Here is a 19454-nt window from a genome sequence, read left to right as displayed (position 1 = left end):
CACATCGCTAGCTCTGCATTTACTACCCTCACTGTAGTTCAAAGTCATGCGCTGAGTAACGCAACTGGGAGGGATATATTCTTTATTAATGATAACGAAGTTAAAAAAATCTTGACAGGTATAGCTAAAGACTGAACAAGATATGCTCACACTAACAACTTCTTTCAATAGGAAGACTTTACCTACAGAATCAGTTTGATTTAATTCAATGCACATGGGCACTTTCCCCATGAGGAAAGAAGGAAAGACATACAGATAAAGCTTTAGTCAGAAACAGCCTTCCAAAAGTAAATGTATGTAGTAGCTTGCACATTCACTAGAGTACTAGGGATTCACTATCTTAAAGCAAGATTGGTTTACAAACTCACGGTACCAGTACAGACCTACCCCAGAAATAAATTTGATTCAGCATCTTCTGCCAACAGCAGGAACCTTAGTTTGCCTCAGTCCATACTGCCAAACTCCTAAAAGGACATTCAAGCTCCTTCCTTGACAGATATGATCCCCTCCATGCTCTTGCTTCGTGCTCTCCTGGCAGAGCACAACCCATAGCAGTTGCCAACAAGTTATGCACAGCTATCTCCACTTGGGATACACTGCCTGTCCTAAACCTGTCCTTAAGCCACAGCTATGAATGCAACCTAAACACCTCCATGTTCTCTCTGGCAGTATGCTGCCATAAATTAAAGTTAATATACTGAAAACTTTTCAGTAGTTTTCTTAATACTTCCTACCAACCTCACTTAAGAAAACCCAAACAAAAGAAACCCGAGCAGCTGTTCAGTACACGCAGTAAGTCAGCTATCTTCTAATTGCAAGAGTTTTTCCTCCAGTTTATGAAAACTGAGAAGGTATTCTAACTTACTCAACCAAAGGACTGCTATCGAATGGCCTTTTTCTTGCTGTCATTGTGCTAAATTGATTATCCAACCCACTTGTCCACCCACTATTGCTCACATACTCTAAACAGGGAAGAGAAAGAAGTCTGCTGCATATTTGATGTGCGAGCCAAAGCCAGCTAGATAGTCAGGAAAATATAATCTTACTGTTAGGTCTTTTTTTCCAGTTGGCACTTTATCAAAAATGTCCCCACCCAAACCTAGCCTTGTTTGTAGCACTACTGCATGCGCCTGAGCACGGCCAGGTGTCCTCAGTGTGACCCGTGAGCACAACAGGGCCCGCTGGTCACAAACGATGGTTTCTGTACCACGGGGGTCTGAGGCAAAGCACCATCCTCAACTATTCGACCCCTGTCCAACGCTGACAGCACTGCTGGGACGCTTTAACACAAATCCTGCTTTCTGCTCGTGGAGCAAACCGTGCCCTTGCCATTGAGCTGTTGCAGGATGCGAGGCCTCCCCACGGAGGATGAACCGGGAAGAAAGGGGCTCCATCTCGCCCTGCACTGCGTTCCGCAGAGCTTGGTATCCCCAGCCTGCCAGGGGCTGGCAAGGCACCCCATGGCCACGCGGGGCTCTGTGCCCCCACTCCCCCCCTTTCCGCGGAGCCCAAGGGCGCTGCAGCCGCCGGAGCTGGAGAGGCAGACCGGGACGAGCCCGGTGGGCACGGCCGGCCCCGGGCGGGCTCCCCCCACGCCGCGGGTGGGCGTGCGGGGGTTGCGGTCCCGTAGCGCCCCGCAGGCATCACCCTGCCCCGCCCGAGCAGATCGGACCCTCCGCGGCTGCGGAGCGCAGTGCCTGGGGTCCCGCCCGGCGAGGAGAGGAGCCAAACGGGGAGATCCCGGGCAGCGCCCCCGCCCCCTGCCCCCACTCGCCTGGTTGGGGTCGGTGGCCCGGAAGACGTGGCAGGCCATGGGGGAGTCGGGGTTGTCGGGCTGCGCCTTGATCAGGTAGGCGAAGTAGGTGAGGTCGTGGCTGTTGTGGATGAAGCGGGCGATGTGCTGCGCCTTGTGCTCGAAGATGAAGACGGCGGGCGCGGGGCTGCCGGGGCCGGCGGCGGGGCCGGGGCTGGCGGGCACGCAGCGCAGCGTGGGCCAGCCCAGCAGCAGTAGCACCTCGCGGGCCGGCACCCCGCTGCCCGGGGCGCCGCCGGGCTCCTGCCGCTGGCTGCGGCGGCGGATCTCGGCCACCAGCCAGGGCAGCATGGGCAGCGTGGTCCGCCTGTCCAGGCACGACGAACCCACGTACCACAGCCTGAAGCGCTTCTCCGCCGGCGGCGCCGGCTGCGGCTCGGGCTCGGGCTCCAGGGGGTGGGAGAGCGGCTCGCCCTCCCCTCGCTTCTCCATGGCGGGTGTCAGGGCGCAGGACGCGGCTCTCCGCGGCCGCTTCCCCCGGCGCCAGGTGCAGCCGGCGGGGCCTGCGCTCGGCCGGGGCCGCCGCTAACCGCACATCCCACCGGGCACGTCCCCACGGCCGCGCCGCCTCCTGCCTGCCCGCGCCGGGTCAGCCTGCGGGCCGGGGAAGGACGGCCGAGATACCCCACTCCTCCTTTACCTCCTCCTCCTCAACGCCCCGGGGAGGAGCGGCGTGGATACGCCCCAAGCTGGCTCCGCGTCCCGACCACCCCCGGCCCAGGGGCGGGACAGCTCCGCCGGGCCGGGCCCTAAAGGAAAACACAACGTGCGCTGCGCTCCGCTCCCCGTTCTGCCGAGTGCTGCCGGCCTCCCTGCGGCCGCGGGCGCTGGGCTTTGCCTGCGGCTCGCAGCGTGGCGGGCCGTGCAGGGAGAGAGAGGAGGAAGGAGGTCTGCAAGGGGAGGAAGATCGCCGAGGGGCGGAGAGAAGGAGGTGGGGGGCCTGCGGGCCCCCCCCCCCCCCCCCCGCCCCGTTTGCAGAAGCTCCCAAGCGCTCTCTGAGTTGGTTTTGATTCTGACGAGTCGGAGAGTCGCTGGTGAGAACGCTCCCGGCAAGGAGCCCGCGGCCGGGGCACCCCCGCCCGCGGCGGCTTCGCTGCCACGGCCGCCCCTCCCCCGGCTGGTTCTCCTCCGCGAGCAGAACCAGCCGTACCGCGGCCGTGCTACAGCAGCGTCCCCCTGCACTGCCTAGTCAAGAGTTTCGTTACGGCTGATTTTAATTTTCCTTTTTCCCTAAGCTTCTGTTTCCTGCTTGAGCTTTTAACGGGGGGGGGGGGGGGGGGGGGGGGGGGGGGTGTCCGCATCGCTATCGCGATAACATTTCTTGTCTACGACAAATCCGCCACCTACTGTAGATGTTAGTAACTAGTCTCCTCTACCTGAGAAAGTAGCTGGACAAAGCTTTGCCAGCCATACAGCATCCGTAGCCTTTTGGTAATTACCAGTTGTAGCGAGTGCCCCCCTGTTTAAATCCGTAGCTGCAGCGGCGGTAACTCCCAGTACACGTTGTTACGGCCACCGTTTTAACCCTGCCTACAAATAGAACATCTGTAGCTTGAGCTGAAGAGCTACTCCGTGTAATTTGAGACTGCATGATTATTTGTGCAGAGAAGGGTCATGTAGCACTCCGGTCACAGCCCACAGTAGTCTGAACTGACAAAAACTGTCGCATTTGCGGTATTTTCATACTGTTACAAACCACTCTGCTCATTTCCTGAACAAAAAACTTTGCTCTTTTTTTCCCAGTTTAACCAGCTACTTTATGCATTCTGGTTTATCAGTTGTAATTTTCAACTTAATATTGTTGCTCGGTAAGACCTCAAATATATATTCTATCATGGCATCCTACAAGCCTTAAGGGACCTCCTACAATGTCCCTTAGGACAGGGGAGCTAATGCACAAAGTCTTATGCAGGCTGAATATGCTCATATGAATATGAACCAGCTTTAATATGTGCTACAGTGGTACAAGTTAAAGCCAGACTGGAATTGCTTTCCCAAACTGACTGTTTTCACACACTTGATCATCTGAACTGCATTGCTGTACAGTAGATTTTACAGCCAGGGTAATTCGAAAAATAAGGGCCAAATTTTGTGGATCACAAACCTAAAAAATTTCTTGTCCCTCACTCTGCACAGTTAGTACTAACCCTTTGGCTGAGAATGGCATTTAAGATTTTGTGCAACAGCATTGCAGAATGACAATTTGTGAGCCTCTTACCAGTGCACCTGGAAGAGGAGCTATTTGGTTCCTGGCGGCAGTGCTGGCACTGGTTTAATGCTGCCAGTTCAGTTCTGTGAGCTGCCTCTAATTTAAGTGACAGCACTTATAGAGAGCGCTGTTGGCACAAAGGGAGCAGGAATGACTGCTCGGGGGTGAAGAGGGCGGCAACACTACTCGGCCTTTTTGGGGATGCTTGGTGAGGCAATTCATCTAGAACGTGAAGCTGCAATTCAGTCACTTGAGTGCAAAGACCAATTTAACCTACCTGGGAAGTGAACTAAACACTGGGCTTGCACTAGAGCAGCGGTAAAACCCCTGCATACTTTCTTTTGCAATGGTTTCAGATGGGATCATCATTAAATGGCTCCAATGAAGCATTGCTCCAATGAAGCCTAAGGGCGAGGCTGCAACATACTGAATAGCTGCGGCTGCTTACCAACACCATCTCTGGGACTACTAGATCCCTTTTGTTTTATGTTTGTATATGACCTACCAAAACCAGTTTGTGGACAGCCACCTAGACTTTTAGGTGCTATGGCAATACAAATAATTAATAACAATCAGAAAACTTGAAGACAGTCATGCAAACACATTAAAATAGCAAAAAAAAATCTTTTAAGCAATTACAGATGCCTTGATGTTCTTGCATCATACAAATGCAACAAGAAGTCTTCACTTGAAGATGTTACAGAGCTGTTTTCAGCTGATTAAGGATGTACTTCAATTATTGCAAATTACCAGGTAGAACTTAAGTTCTAAAATTTGAAAAATGAATGTGAAATTCTTCAGTTGTCACCATTGTACCTGTTTTGTAAAGCTATTTGTTTCTTCTTTCTGTTGGGTAATTTGCTTAATATGATATGAGATCTGGTTATTTTGACTTAATTTATTTTTATTACTGAATTCTTTATTCAAATCCCTTAGAAGATGAAATTAATTTATATAAATGCTACCACTAATATTTTAACTACCTTCAAAATCAAATTCTCAGATGTTAATCCAAAGTTTTCGTGCTTTCTTATTGCTTCAGCTTACATCTCTATGAATTGATTCTTCATAGTAATCCCTTTTAGCTGTCCATTACTTTTATCCATCTACTTCATCATTTCTTATCCTTTAATTGCCTAACACTTTATATCCCCCCTTCTCATTAAGAGTGTTTCAGTAGGAAGTCAGTCCTTTTGTTGTATAACTTTTCTTCTTGAAGTTGGTCCCCTTTTCCCCTTTTCTCATTTCTTTTCAGTTGTAAGATTTCATGCACCTCTAAGTTTAAAATTCCAATTTCTCTCATATTGAGCATAGTATTCCTTTGCCCATGACATCTGACATGACTCTCATGTAATTTCTAGTGTTTAAACTATAATGATAATGAAAAAATATCTTTCTCTAATTCTTTACAAAATGTAGTTAGGAATTAGCATAAAATATATAATCCTTATAGCTCAGTTCATGGGAATCAAAAACTTTGGGACAGAGAAAAAAGCAACTTTCCACAGCCCTTTGAAAATATAATAATCCACAGAGCTTTGAAAATATGTCTGTTCTTGATGAAAAAACTGTTTCTCTCCAGATCATCCCAAACAGAAGTGTAAACGCAGCACCCATGCCAGAGACATGACAGACAAAGTCTCTGGTGAAAAGCCACAATTTTTTAACAATTCCTTTTTTATTATTATCATTAGCGTTAGCATTGACCACGCTTCTTGAAACAAACTGTAAAATCCAAAGGCAACACTGTACTGGAAGATCTGAAGTACATAAAAGTACTATGGGCAATAGTGGCCATAGCATGTGCTGCAAGTGCATGCTTAGTTTGTCAAGTGAAACCAACCACAGACCTAATCAGACTTTTTTGGATTGCTGATAACCTGCCATTGGCTTTTGTTCCAAACATAGACTTTAGATGTAAAACCTCTTAAATTACGGCATATTATTGAAGTGACCAAACACAGATAAAGTTAATTAAATGTAAGTGCCTCCTGAACATTTTGGATTTGATATGCTTGTCAATGGAGTATTACATGTAGGGGTTATTTTTCCAAATAAAACAGAGAATGTATTTTCTTTCTGTTTATTAGAGGACGTATGTTTAGTTCTGTAAGACCATACCTTGATAATATATGCTGTTTCTGCACATGGCACCACAGCAGCCATTTCAGATATCATATCTGGATCTTCAGTTCATACTCAGTGTTAAAGGATTTAGACCTGCAAAATGGTAAGCAACCACAGCTCTCAGTAACTTCTTAAGCAGCGGAGAGACCTCAGCATCTCACATGATCAGACTGTTAATTGCTAGTAATTATCCATCCCCTTAAGCTTTCTAGCCACAATTTTAGTTGCAAAAAAAATATCAAGTTATTAGAGAAGCTGTAGGCTTGACTTTACAATCCCATAATTTATGCATAACTTCAGTCACCTTCGACTATTATTTCAGTAATATGCCCTGAAGCTGAAATTGCTTCTGATTCAATTGCTTTTCTAAGAATGATCTCACTTAGCTGTCTGGGAATTCAAGGTCCGGTCCATTTCCATATTTGCATTAGTTTAAACTAGTCATATTTTATTTTACTTTAAGATCACCTTTTTGTAAGATCTGAGATATAGGCATTTTTACTTTTAAAACCATTTAATTAATTTCAACTACTGGGGCTTATTTGAAGACTGTAATGAAATAACTTCTGGAAATATAATTGAAGTACTAGAAAGTTCAGTAGACTGGACCTATTACCAGGGCTTTAAGCTTGAGCTGCTAAAGAAACTCTGGTGCCTCCTCTTTTAAAGTACATAAAAAACCTCACTAGAAATAACGAAAATTGTGTATTTGGCAGGATGTATAAAGATTACAATAGATAAAAATGCAATGCCAAAGTTTTGAATAAGACATATGGGTCTTGTAGAGATATGTCAATAGCAGGGGACAATTGCTGCAGTTTGTAAACAATAAAAATGATGAAAAATTAATCTGATAAAAGGCGGGTTGGTGTTGGTGTTTTTTTCGTAAGTCACACTAATCTTTTTTGATCAAAATGACAGATTAGAATTTGTTCTGCCAATAAGACCCACTCCAAAACAGATTTAGGGGAACTGGAATGAGCAAAGTTCGTAAGAGAATAATTCCTATCTAGAAATTTCATAAACATCTCTAGAACTTAAAGCAACCTGCCACATTTTATGTCTGTGTTATTGTTATTCCATTAAATGCAGCACCGATTAAGAGAGACAATGCATTAAATTATTTTATTTCCTCTTCAAAGAGAAATTTGATTGTGGAAAGATTCTTACTTAAGTCATTTTTTCATATCACAGTCATCCCGTGAAACTTTCCAGGACAAAAGACTTTGAATGCAGTGAAGAACCACAATGCATTTTCTTTAAAACTAAGTTTTAATCTGGAGTCCTGTGTGATCATAGAATCTTTCCATGTGGAAACATTTGAAATTTGTTGGGGTTTTTGTTTTGTTTTGTTTAATAAGGCCCCTGCCCCCCAGAAGTGTGTCACATCATCTTACTACAATCCCTGTTGTTGAGGTAATACAGAGTTTGGTGGCTGTCAGCAGCTCAGATCAGCTGCAAAGTTAGTTACTGCAGGAGGTAGAGCAACTTCTGCAGCAAGAACTTCCCAATTATTTCTGCTTTTATAAAAAGGAGCCATTTACTTCTCTACTATTCCCCAGCCACTGCAGTAGCAGTTACATACAAATAAGAGAAAAAAATGAGGAGGAAGAGATGAAGTACTGTGACTGCTGCAGTCTACTTCTCTCCGTAACAGTGCCTACTACATCTACCTCATTTGGGATTTGGAAGGGATCCTGGTCTGCTCCAACTCTCTAGCAATGGAAACTAAGAGAATTCCTTGTCATTGCCAAAGCTAAAAGGACCATATTGATATTTTTTCACAAATATATTATGATGAACACAAAGGATGAACCACAGGCTAGAAAGGTTAGCAAATCTTGAGTAGAGTGCAGAAATCACATGGAAGAGAGTTGCTTTGGATGGCAAGAGTACTTCAAAGGGCACAAATTATGTCTCCTCGAGAGGAAAATGCAAATTCCATTATGACTTCAAGTGTACCACTATTAAAGTGTTATTGTAGCTTCTCCACTTCGTACTGTATGTGTGGTAAAAGAAGGTACAGCTTAGCATGAACAACGGGGCACTGGTAGGCCCAACACAATACCAAGAATGGTGCCAGTGTATCTGCTAACATAAAAAAAGAACAGATGGGAATCCCTTAATCCTCTTTCTCATCGTCCTTGACTCTCTCCTAGGTAAATCGACATCTGTTGTCTTGACTCTGTTGACTGCTGAGCATCTCTCATCTCTCCCCACATTCCCAACTGCGAGAAGCAGTGTGGCACAGCACACCAGTGATTCATGCCAGACACGCGACTGCATTCCTCATTTTAAATGTAAACTTGAGTACCATTCTCAAGCTTCATGTCTGGTTGCAGCATCCTGGACTTCCCTGTTCAGAAGCATCACTGGGAAGGAAGCCTGTCTTGCTTTAATTTGGGCAAGCTCTCAGATGAATATTTTTTTACAAACACCTGTAAACTGCCAAAGACTCAGCAGCAATGACATTCATGGGAAACAGAAAAATTATTTTCAGCTTCAGTAACACCAAGAACATCTGAACATGACTTTTCAGATTCAGAGGTAATTAACAGGGGCATTAAGCTCCCAGGCCACTTTCAGTGGCTGAGAAGCATACTCCTAAATGTGGCATAAAGACACTGATAACTAGGCTGCATAACAGAATATGGAAGAAGGATTTTAGAGTGGTCAAACAGCATGAAAACCTTGGATAGAGAAATGCATATGCTTTTTCTATGATCAAGATACAGATCTAGAAAAATCTCCCTGAGAGATGTATAAACTGGGAAGAGTAAAATGAGAATAGGCCCCAAATGCAATATACTATTTAAAGAGAAAGTCATAATGCAGGAATGTCAGTATAATTAAGTTACTGATTTAAACTGCTGCAAATATGCAATATAAGGTATGTATTGTTACCATTAAAATGCTGAATGTTGTTTATGTAACTGGAAATCTTTGTGCTCATCTTGATAATAATTAAAAGGGAAATTAGATTGTTTCCCTACAATGTTAGAAGTGGGATGGAAGTTACGGTGACATGAATTCGTACAGTTCCAGATCCAAGCTACAGAGGTCCTTATCCCATAGACATGCTGTCAAACGATTGCTGTGAGGCAAGACTGTATGCAGCAGTGCCACCTGGTGACCGATGCTGGGACAAAGTCCTCTAGAATTATTATCTAGCACAGAGATGTATTGTATGAAATAATAGAATTTCCTTATTTTTCCAAAGCTCATTATGTGAAGTAAAAAAACTGACATTAAAACTTCCAATTTATATAAATGTAACAATATTTGTAATGTAAACACTGACGGAGTATTTGGAAGCTACAGCACTTAAACATATCAAACAGAAAGTGTTCTCAAAGTAGGGAAGCTTTGTAATTAGCCATTGCAGGTAAATGAAGTTTAGGGAAGAGAAAACCCAAAAGTACTAAAATTAGCCTTCCTTCATAGAGAAGATCAGCGATCTCAGCTTCCTTACTTGCTCAATGACACAAAGTCACACATAATTAAGAGACATATCCCAGTAACTCAGCTAAATGCCAGGTCATTTCTCCAACTTCTCTCAGAAAAGCCTTGGAAACAAGAAGCAGGAAGCACCCAGGACTGGGTATGAGGAATGCCAAGCATCATCCTTCTGACTTGTGTGCTTGTGTCCTGGTTTTGGCTGGGGAAAAAATTCATTTTCTTTACAGGAGCTAGTAAGGGCTGTTTTGGATTTGTGCTGGAAACATTGTTAATAATAGTTGAGATGATTCTTTTGTTGCTGAGCAGTGCTTTCACAGAGCCAAGGCCTTTTCCACTTCTCACACCACCCCACCAGTGAGGGGGGGTGGTGCATGAGTAATTAGGAGGGAACAGTTGGGACAGCTGATCCCAACTGACCCAAGGGATATCCAACACCGTATGACATCATGCTCAGTATACAAAGTCGGGGGTAGAAGGGGAGAACAGTTGGCGTGATGGTGCTTGTCTTCCCAAGTAACCCTTACACAGGATGGGGCCCTGCTTCCCTGGGGACGGCTGAACACCTGCCTGTCCTTGGGAAGTGGGGAATGAATTCCTTGGTTTGCTTTGCTTGCCTGTGCAGCTTCTGCTTTACCTATTGAACTGTCTTTATCTCAACTCATGAGTTTTCTCACTTTTCAAATTCCCCCTCTCGTCCTGCAAAAGGGGACTGAGCGAGCAGCTGTGTGGTGCTTGGTTGTCAGGCAGGGTTAAACCACAGCACCTCATACGCTAAAGAGCCAAGAGCAGATCTGTATGAGTGAGTATGGACACTGCTGTACAATAAAAGCAAAAGCAAAGGAAGCATTTGGCCAAAATTCCACAGTGACAAGCAAATGCAGTTACGAGCTGGCTGAGCCTCAGGAAGGAAGGACTGCAACAGCATGCCATGCAAGCTGAGGTTGAGGCACTCAGGTCAGGTACTGACCTGCACCAATCCAGCTTCCTAATGAAGCGAATGCCCAGCAAGTTATCAGCCCAGCCAATGGGTATGTAACTGTACTAAAAGTCCGTCTGGGAAAGGAGCCCTACCATGATCAACCAGAGTCTTGGACAGGATAGAGGCTGCTCAGTTTCAAGTGCTTCCCCCCATAGCCCCCGGCCAGTAGTAGAGGTTCTTCAGAGATGTGGCATTTTTTTTTCTGCAGGTAGATCAAATGACTCAAGACACGTTTTTGTGGTTTTTTAGTACCTGCAAGGTCTTAACAGAACCACCCTGCATGCCTCTGCAAAGGAGTGGAAATTACCCTCTCATTATACCTACAGACAAGAGGGTAATAAAACATTCAAACAGGGCAAACAGGAAAAAGAAACATTCTTCCCTCAATTTATCACCTCTTTGCCTTTGTTTTTAATTGGTCCAAGGCAATGTGTCTTCAAGTGTTCAAATGGAGCACAAAGGCTTAAAAAGGTGAAAAATAAAGGGGGTGGGCTCATGATGAACAAGAAGGTCACATACCTTCAAGATGTGGTTAAAGAAAGGCAGTACAATTTTATGGAAGCAACAACAGAGACATGCTTTTACTTGGCCAAAGTGTGCAGAAGCTAAACATATAAAACACTAGTGCACAGACATGCTCCAGCCATTTGTGCACTCCTTCTATGGAGCTTTCTACAAAACAGCTTTCAGCAAGTGGGCTGGTGTGTTTGAAATTTATGGGAAAAAAAAAAGTAATGAAGTCATGTGATGAATACAACAGTCATGGCTAGGACATTCCTTCATTATTCCCTCCCCTGGATTTGCTGACGGTGCAAGATCCCACCCCCCCTTCCTTCCTCTGCTCTGTTCTAGGCAAATGTTGAAAAAAATAAAATGTTTACTTGTCTCCTGAATACTGCTAAGAAAATTAATGAAATTTTGCAGGAAATTACATTAATCTCATATGTCCTCTGTCTTTTCCTGGTTCAATACAACATCTTGTCTAGCTTTAAGTAATTGATAAGAAGAGTCCGTGCAACCTGCAGTTACCCATTAATTCCTTGGTACCCCATCACAGAGAAAGACTGCATATGTCTGAACTACATCCTAATTTAATAAGGAAAGAAATTTAGTCATTGTCTAGTCCTGAACTTTACTCACTGCAGTATTTACAAGACACACTTCCATGCAGTAGGCTTAAAATAAAACACAGACCAGCTTTGTCTTTGTTACCTACATGTTTAATGACTGTCTGTGGACTTACAAAAATATTCATGTTATACAATTTCTATTAATCAACAATTAGAATTAGGAACACACAAGGACTCCTGATTCTCTTTGAAAAGATCTGGTTTCTACACATATAGACAAACAAATCACCAGCTTGTTTGGACATATTAGTATTGCTACCCTGAAAACTGTTAAGTTTTTAGTTTGGTTTCCTTTTAATGAAGTACTTAATTCTTCCATTACTCAGTAGAGGAATTCCTGCTGATAGTGATCAGAACACATTTCAAAAGTTTGAGTACATAGCCAACTTTACATCATAACTCCTCTGAAAATCTCCAAGACAGTAAATTGGTATAGCATACATGTCCAAGCATCTTCCAGGCAGAATTACATGCTGGAGTTCAGGGACATTTAAAAAAAATATTCATCAATACTTCTAGAATATCTGACTTGACAAAATAAAAGTCTTTACAAAGGCTGACAACTTTCTCCTCTTGCTGATGGAGCAAGCAAAAATGGTAATTGGAAGTTTCCTCATTACCTTCCAACATCTACTGAATTGTTAAGACATGATTAATTAAATCTTCCTTTCCATGCAGTTCCAATGAAGGCACAAGTTATTTCCAGATATATGAAGAATTTATGTGCATTAGAACACATAGGAAGTTATTTGTAAGCCTCCAGCTTTACTAAAATAAAAAAAACTTTTTCTTTTCTGGAATTCTTGCACTGATGTAAAACAATTAATTCACTAGGCCAAAGCATGACAACGTTTTCCAGTTATAGGAGCCTTACACTTCAACTTCTGCCAATTAAAAAACAACAACAAAAAAATCAGCTGCTCACATCACTTTACCATACACATTTGTTTGCTCTATGTTCAGTCCTGAGCCCTTGCAGACAGACAAGGGAAGAGGCAAATCAGAAGTCTGCTACCAAGAGCATTTTGTGACACTCCACTGGGAGGGTCCCAGAAAAGACCAATCTGCTCTCCCCAGCCACAAAGCAAACACCTCAGACTTCAACCAGCATAAGGGAAGCATCATCCAGATCCAGGGCCATGGCCGAAAACTTTTGTCAAAGCCAACGCTGTTTCACTTTTTTGGGTTTCTAATCAATTCGAAGTACTATTTTTATGCATCATGCATAATGCCTGAAATAGGGGCATTCCTGAAAGGATTGTAGCATATGCAGCATGCACAATGTGCTGCAGTTTATTTTCATAGTGCAAAAAGGCAGGCATAACCTGTATCAATGACTTTGAGCCAGCTTTTTAAAAAGTTAAAAGATTTGAGTTAGAAAGGTAGAGTAGATGTTCACATCTTAAGTGGGCCTGAAATAATTTGAGGACCTGTCCCAGCAAAGCTGGTACTCAGTCTCTACCAGCCCGAAGTTGAAGCATAAACTTCAATCTGCTTATCAGTGTGAATTATCTCTCTTCAGATTTACTTGTTCTACTACACCACCAGCACATCTGGTGGTGGAGATGCAACAGTACTGCTTTTATTACATCCCACAATATTTGCAGTGTGTGTTTTGCTCTATGGAAAATTCAAGGAAAAAAATCTAAGAAGAGCACACACAAGCACATTGGATTTATCATTCCCTTTTAGCAATGCCCCCATAGTTCAACATGAAAGTCAAAATTTTGTTGGTTAGGACACCTTCTTAGGGCAAGTGTGCAGAGCACAGTCCAGTGGTTGCCTGTTACAATGCAACATCCAAAGAAGTCTTTTAGTGTGGTCCTTTCTCTGATGTGTTTGTCTACCTCTCCAGCCTGAATTTTCAAGTTTCCTCTTGACTTTTCTAGTTCAGAAGGTGAAGTGAGGCAACTGCATCAATATTCTAATTTAATTAGAAAGAACACTGCTGACCAAAACATCAAGCAGAATGCTTGAAATGATGAAATGAAAAAGCAGAAGCACACTAAAATACTTTTGAATTAAATTTGCCTTTCTAGCTTTACATAAAATTAGCCCCTGGGCATCATTTGAGAGAATTTTGGGTCTCTGGAAAAACTTAATGGATTAATTCAGTCTTTATAAGCCTAGGTGGTGGGAAATAAATATTTGAAATAAACAAGCTGTTAGGACAAGTACATTCTCCAGTTAATTAAAAGACTGGAAGCCAGATCTGCAAATAGCTGCAACCAACTACCTGACAATGCTATTGTTCAAGAGTAGCTGTATGCTTGTTACACGTAACTTCATATTCTCCTTATATGTAGTACTACTGTTGAGTCCAAGCCCATCCCAATTTTACAGACAAAAATATTAACATGGGATTTACACTTCTCTCAGTATCTTCCCAGTCAACATTTTCAGGTGTCTTTCTGCACTACAGAGTTCAGTGTGTAGTTTCTTACTCCTGGGTATTAGGAAGTCTACAGAGATGCTTCTCCATACACATCCTGATCTTTTGTCTACCGGACGAGCAAAGCTGGACACGTTTTCACAAACACTGCAGAGTTGGCTTCAAGTAATCAAAAGCGAAGAAATCTTCACAGCAATGCAAGGGTGATGCTGACCAATTCCTGTCAAGAAGACAAGGATACATACCTTGCTGAACAATGGCACTTTATTCCCTGGTCAGGATGGAAAGTTTACTTGGTCTTTCTCCAGAATGTCACTGTAAATACAAGTTCCCTTCAAACTGTTTCAAGAACAGATGCCATTTCCTTGAACTGTCTGAAGAAGTTCTAAAAAGCAAGAATTGAGACAAATTTCAGTTGCTTGAAGAAAAGCTGGAACTGACGTTCAAACTAGTGTGTTAGATAAAACACATTGTCCCTATTTCTCACTTTCCATGTACAGCTTGAACCTAAAAGTTTCTGCTTTTCCTTCTGTGGGCTAGTTGGCATTTGAACAGATTAACAATTAAATCTACAAAGGTGATGCCTATTAATAGGAAAAGATGCTACATAAGAAAAATATAAAGTAGCTGTCGTGCTATAAAAAATAAAATTCTAAAAAAAAAACCACCTTTCTCACATGAATGTTTCTACTCCCAGCTGAAATAATCCACACTTCTCAAATGTAGCATTCATTTCTTAAAGTAGCTGAACAACAAATTATTAAATAGGCTTTAACCGGAATGAATACATTTCACAGCACCCAAGGATTCAGAATATCCTTCTCAAATATTTGCCAATCAAATTCCAAGGATCTACTTAAGTTTGTATGATAGTCTAGGTGATGTACTAACCCTTTAAACAGGAACAATACAAAGGCCACATTTATGCAAAATTAAAGTTACATCAATTCATAGATGGAGACATAGCAATTAAGAGTCAGCAGTGACAAAGCAGACTGATCCCCATTCCTAATCATTAGCAATTGTTAGACTTAAGCCAAGTTTTAGATTTTGAGGCTGGGGAAGAGTTCCGTAGATGAAAAACATTCTACAAATTTTTAATATGGCAGAATGATACCTGGCAAGCTCTGAAAGATGTTGTCTTTGGTTGTTAGTTTATTTGTAAGAGAACTGATCAATTACTGTTAAATTAACATTTTCAGGTAAGTGATGTAGAACTAAATAATATGAAGTAAGTGTTTAGCTTCTGTGTTTTAGTTATTTAATGCTTCATGTTTGCATGACTGTATGAGTAAACAAGCAGCACAAACGTATGCATCAGGGTATACAGCTGACCCTCACAACAATGGCACTGTTGTTTTTAAGAGACTGAGTAACATTCAAGTAACACTCACTACAGACCTTGAACTGTGGGATCGTCATTTCAAAAGATTTGTCTGTTATTTGTCCTGAAGGGTCTGCCACTGTTAGTGTCACTGTGACATAAGGGTACTTCAGAGACCTGCAGGTGTCAGAGCTCATCGCAACTCCCAGTTTCCATTTCAGATCTACAAACTACAGAGATGAAAATCATTGGCAACCGCATCAAGGAAAGAGAACTATCCTCCCACTGCTGTTCACTTGGAGGGATATTTCACAGACAATACAGAACACCTGGAGTTCTTATCCAAATGGAAAGCAAACATAACCATTCAGGTATTATTGTGAATATGAATCATCTGCCCTTCTCCTTAATGGTGAACAAAGAAGTAATTTAGCAAGTTATTTCACTTTATCTGTTTTCCTTATTCAGGTACAATCGATAGTCAAGTACACTCTTTAAAATTCTAAGTAAGAGAAGCTTAAGCCACAGAGTTCACCCAGCTTGTATATCATGCATGGGGGTTTTTTGTCATGTTTTCTTTTTTTCAGAAGCTTCTAAATCAAAACCAAAGTTTCTAAGTCTAAACCAAATAATTTATAATAGCAATGACAGACAAAATTCATGGCATTTCATAACTGCATTTTAGATAAACCAAAGTATACATAGCAGATACATTTCAGACAAGTAAGTTACAATTTTTAACCTTTTGTGAAGAAGGGCCTTTAGAAGCTGTCACAACTCAGAAAAAGATTCTCTTTTCGTAATTGTATACTCTTTTAAACTGTTGTCAGAAAAAAAAAATCTTAAAATGTAAACAGACTGCTAATTTTCCAAGCAAAAAGGGAATGCTGAAAATTGACAGAAAGTATCTTTAAAAATAATGTTTACATTTAAGGGAGACAAAGAATAAGCAATCAAGTGCTGGTGTTATCAACTTTAAACCATTTACACTTAAAACAGATTTACATAATGAGCCAATACAATAGTCTGCCAGACTGACTGCCATTCATCTTCCCTAAGAGTACTACAAAGCATGAATTTTTAAAAAAGGTATGAAATGTGAATTTATCATCCAAACAGTAATATTAGAAAACTGTTCAGCAGGCAGACAACCTTTATTGTATATGCTGCTTTATCTGGATAGATTTTTGGCAACACGTACATGCACACACAGGGAGGAAAGCTTTCAGCAGTCAAAATACCACTGCCTGCCTGACAACACAAGACACACAGTGAGACACCGACATTTCTGAAATGTTCATCATTTACTCAGCTGCACTTTGTCATTCAGTTACCTGCCCCACTGTGGCCATACTTCTTGCATCCTCTGACACAGCAATGGCTTTGCCCTGCTCATTCCACACGTGACGAATAACTTGAACTGCATGTTTTGGCAGCGTGCTGCCAGCACTGCCCAAGGCGGTGATGAGTTCGTCAGTACAGAGATTGTTTCTGGCTGCTGTGCTATAATAGATACATCCAGAGATCACTGCATCAATTTCATTCTCCACAAATTTAATACCATTTCTCACTTTACCCCGAAGAGCCAGTTTTTATTTCTACCTTAAGTGTACTTTAAAATAATGCAGCAGCCCATGATCACCTTTTTTCCAGAACATTACTGATCTTTTGTATCCATGTGCAAAAAACAACATGACTTTAATACGTCTTAATATGCAGAGACCTAGATTTGCTGGGCTTGCACAACATCAAACCAAAATTAATCACAGCCTCCAAGTGCTGTAGCAACTGGAAGGCACAAGTCACTGAGGCATGGGTGCGTAGAGCAGTTAAAGAGCATTACTGCTTTAGAAACAAGGTAATTTAATTAAATATTCAGCAGGTGGAGTTTAAGTATCACCAAAAGTAAGGACTTCTAGGTCACGGTATAATGGGTACTAACAGGAGTCAAATGATGCCATAAACCCTTCAACTGAAAAGGCAGCAAGTCTAAAGGACTTGATTTCCTCTACAGAAACAAGTAAACAAAAAAATCCTACTCTGTTTGTTCATGCAGGTTCATTCCTCTTAAAGAGGCATTAATACAAGAGAAAGTGAGTTAGTCCTCCAGGTAGCACGGTCAAATATAAGTTCAGGCATTCTATTTTATAGATGGAAAAGTAGTATTTTAAATTTCTACTGGTATATTTTCCTCAGTTGTATTAATGCTACATAAAATGTTTAGATACTGGATATTAAAAGAACAAGCAAGACCTTGAAAATTTTATCTTTCTAAAAATATAAATTTATCAACTAAAAATACTACCTAAATACTCAGCTCATGGTACAATGCAGTATTATCGGCTCTGTATCCCTCAAAAAGGCACAAATGCTGATTTCTAATCTCCAAGACACAAGAAGTTTTTAAAACACACTTTTTCCAGGCAAAGGCCCAGCTAACTTGGATTTAAAAGTGAGCTTAACTTCCTCTACTTTGCCACTAGTTCTAGAGTTTGCAGACAGCATCTTGGAACAACTTCCTCTCTTTTTTTTTTTTTTTACTATAAAAAGTGATACTACATATTAAGTAACTACACTTTTTAATGACACAAACTAAGCCAAGGAGTTCTTTTTTGTGTAGTGAGATTTACAAACTTTTGCCCTTTTCCCAAATCAGTTCATTTTATACCTACATTTAATATAACTTCAATACCACCCTTAAGTTGTGATGGAAGGAAAAAAGACATGGTGCAAAGTAAATTATTTTGTGCTTACCTAAATAGAAATGAAAGAATGTTAGCTATTTTTGCCAGGTCACCAATATTAATCTCAACCCCCGATGTCTGAATTCTCTAGAAACAGAATATTCAAACAATTACAAATAATAAATTACGCATAAGTAAAAGCATCTTTGTATATATACACATACACACAAGAAACCCCACATCCACTTGGGAATTCTATCCTTAACAGCAGATACAGCTACTATACTTGCTTACAAGTGCTGGTGTGCCAACTTACCTGACACAATTCAGCTGTATTTACACCTGGGATCTTATGGTTCAGATGTTGAATTATTTGTTCACACTGTGAAGAAGACATGTTTGAAGACATTCTTAATGCATATTTTAATACACGAGACAAAGACAATTTGAATACTTGGGAGACTACAAAACAAAAAAGAAAACTATTAATACAAAAATGGACAAAAAGAGTGAAGAGTGCAGAGTAAAGAATGAAGTAATTGAAGTGACTGATTTTAAAATTCCATCAAATACAAGAAAAAAAAATGAAGCACATCAAGACTTTAGTTTCTACATCACTAGTGCTAATTAACATACCAGTTTCGTATTAACTGTTCAAGTGCACACTACAGTAAACAAGCCAAAAGTTTTTTAGACAAGTTACCTTGATATATCATTTAGATGATAGACAAAAATAGATTGTTATAAGTCTTCTGTGATAAAAACAAATTTAAAGCAAACCCATTGCTCTTAGCACGACTCCTCTATTTTATGAGTCAATTCAAGCTACAACATACATAAGGCTCCCTTTGCAACACACGAAATCCAGAAGAGCTTAAATAAAAAGGGTTCCTAGATGCCAGAAGCCCTTTCCCATCCCATTTATCGCTCTACTTACCAGCTCTGCAAAAAAGTCTTGAGGTATTAAACGAATCTTATCTGCTGCACCACCACCATCTGAAAAACAGTAGCGATAAGAAGAAAACACCTGAAATATTACAGTAATAAATCTAATCTTTCTCTGAGAAATGCCTAGGCCATCATGCATGCATTTACCCTCACTTAATGCAGCTAACTTTAACCTGTATGTACCTAGAAGAAGCCCCCGGCTGCCCGAGCCCCCCCCACTCCCTCACCCCAGGTCCCCCCCGCTCTCACCCAGCGCCCCCAGCGCCCGCGCGAGCGCCCCCGCGGAGCCGGCGGCCATGGCGCCGCGCGCCCGCCGAGGCCCAGCTTCCGCCACACAGCGCTCGCCGCGCTGATTGGCTCCGAGCGCCCCTAGAGCGAGGCAGCGGCAG

The 19454-nt window shown here is 41.9% G+C and overlaps 2 protein-coding genes and 1 long non-coding RNA gene across 10 annotated transcripts in view; 1 reads left to right on the top strand and 2 right to left on the bottom strand.

Annotated features, from left to right (window-relative positions):
* Positions 1-14441, bottom strand: part of TBC1D4 (TBC1 domain family member 4) — a 109029-nt gene extending 94588 nt beyond the window's left edge. For 2 of the 7 annotated variants that reach the window (XM_042029657.1, XM_042029659.1), the window contains exon 1: positions 1775-2431. In XM_042029657.1, the coding sequence (XP_041885591.1) occupies positions 1775-2245 (471 nt within the window). In that variant the 5' untranslated portion in view covers positions 2246-2431. Of the gene's footprint in view, positions 1-1774; positions 2432-2453; positions 2773-6143; positions 11626-14354 lie in introns of those variants that run through there. The other 5 variants (XM_042029663.1, XM_042029662.1, XM_042029665.1 and 2 more) reach the window with 5 other exon arrangements.
* On the top strand, positions 2147-13711 carry LOC121665452. The gene is made up of 2 exons (XR_006016360.1): positions 2147-2209; positions 2742-13711. It is a non-coding gene; the product is annotated as an uncharacterized LOC121665452 (long non-coding RNA).
* Positions 11786-19370, bottom strand: COMMD6 (COMM domain containing 6). Of its 2 annotated transcripts, XM_042029670.1 has the most exons (7): positions 19315-19370; positions 19055-19113; positions 18434-18499; positions 18188-18264; positions 16768-16936; positions 15511-15663; positions 11786-14494 (listed from the first exon to the last, which is right to left on the bottom strand). In XM_042029670.1, exons 1-7 carry the CDS (start codon positions 19361-19363, stop codon positions 14444-14446), a joined length of 624 nt encoding a protein of 207 aa, XP_041885604.1. In that variant the 5' UTR covers positions 19364-19370; the 3' UTR covers positions 11786-14443. The 2 variants fall into 2 exon arrangements, with proteins under 2 accessions (XP_041885604.1, XP_041885602.1); XM_042029668.1 differs by lacking the exon at positions 19315-19370 and having other exon boundaries at positions 19055-19242.
* Between the last annotated feature and the right edge of the window lie 84 nt (positions 19371-19454).

The sequence above is a fragment of the Corvus kubaryi genome, unplaced genomic scaffold (assembly GCF_017639235.1).
Source record: "Corvus kubaryi isolate FWS band 111438036 unplaced genomic scaffold, C.kubaryi_AGA036_p1.0 37328, whole genome shotgun sequence".
Classification (NCBI taxonomy): domain Eukaryota; kingdom Metazoa; phylum Chordata; class Aves; order Passeriformes; family Corvidae; genus Corvus; species Corvus kubaryi.
This window is presented reverse-complemented; position numbering and strand designations above follow the sequence as displayed.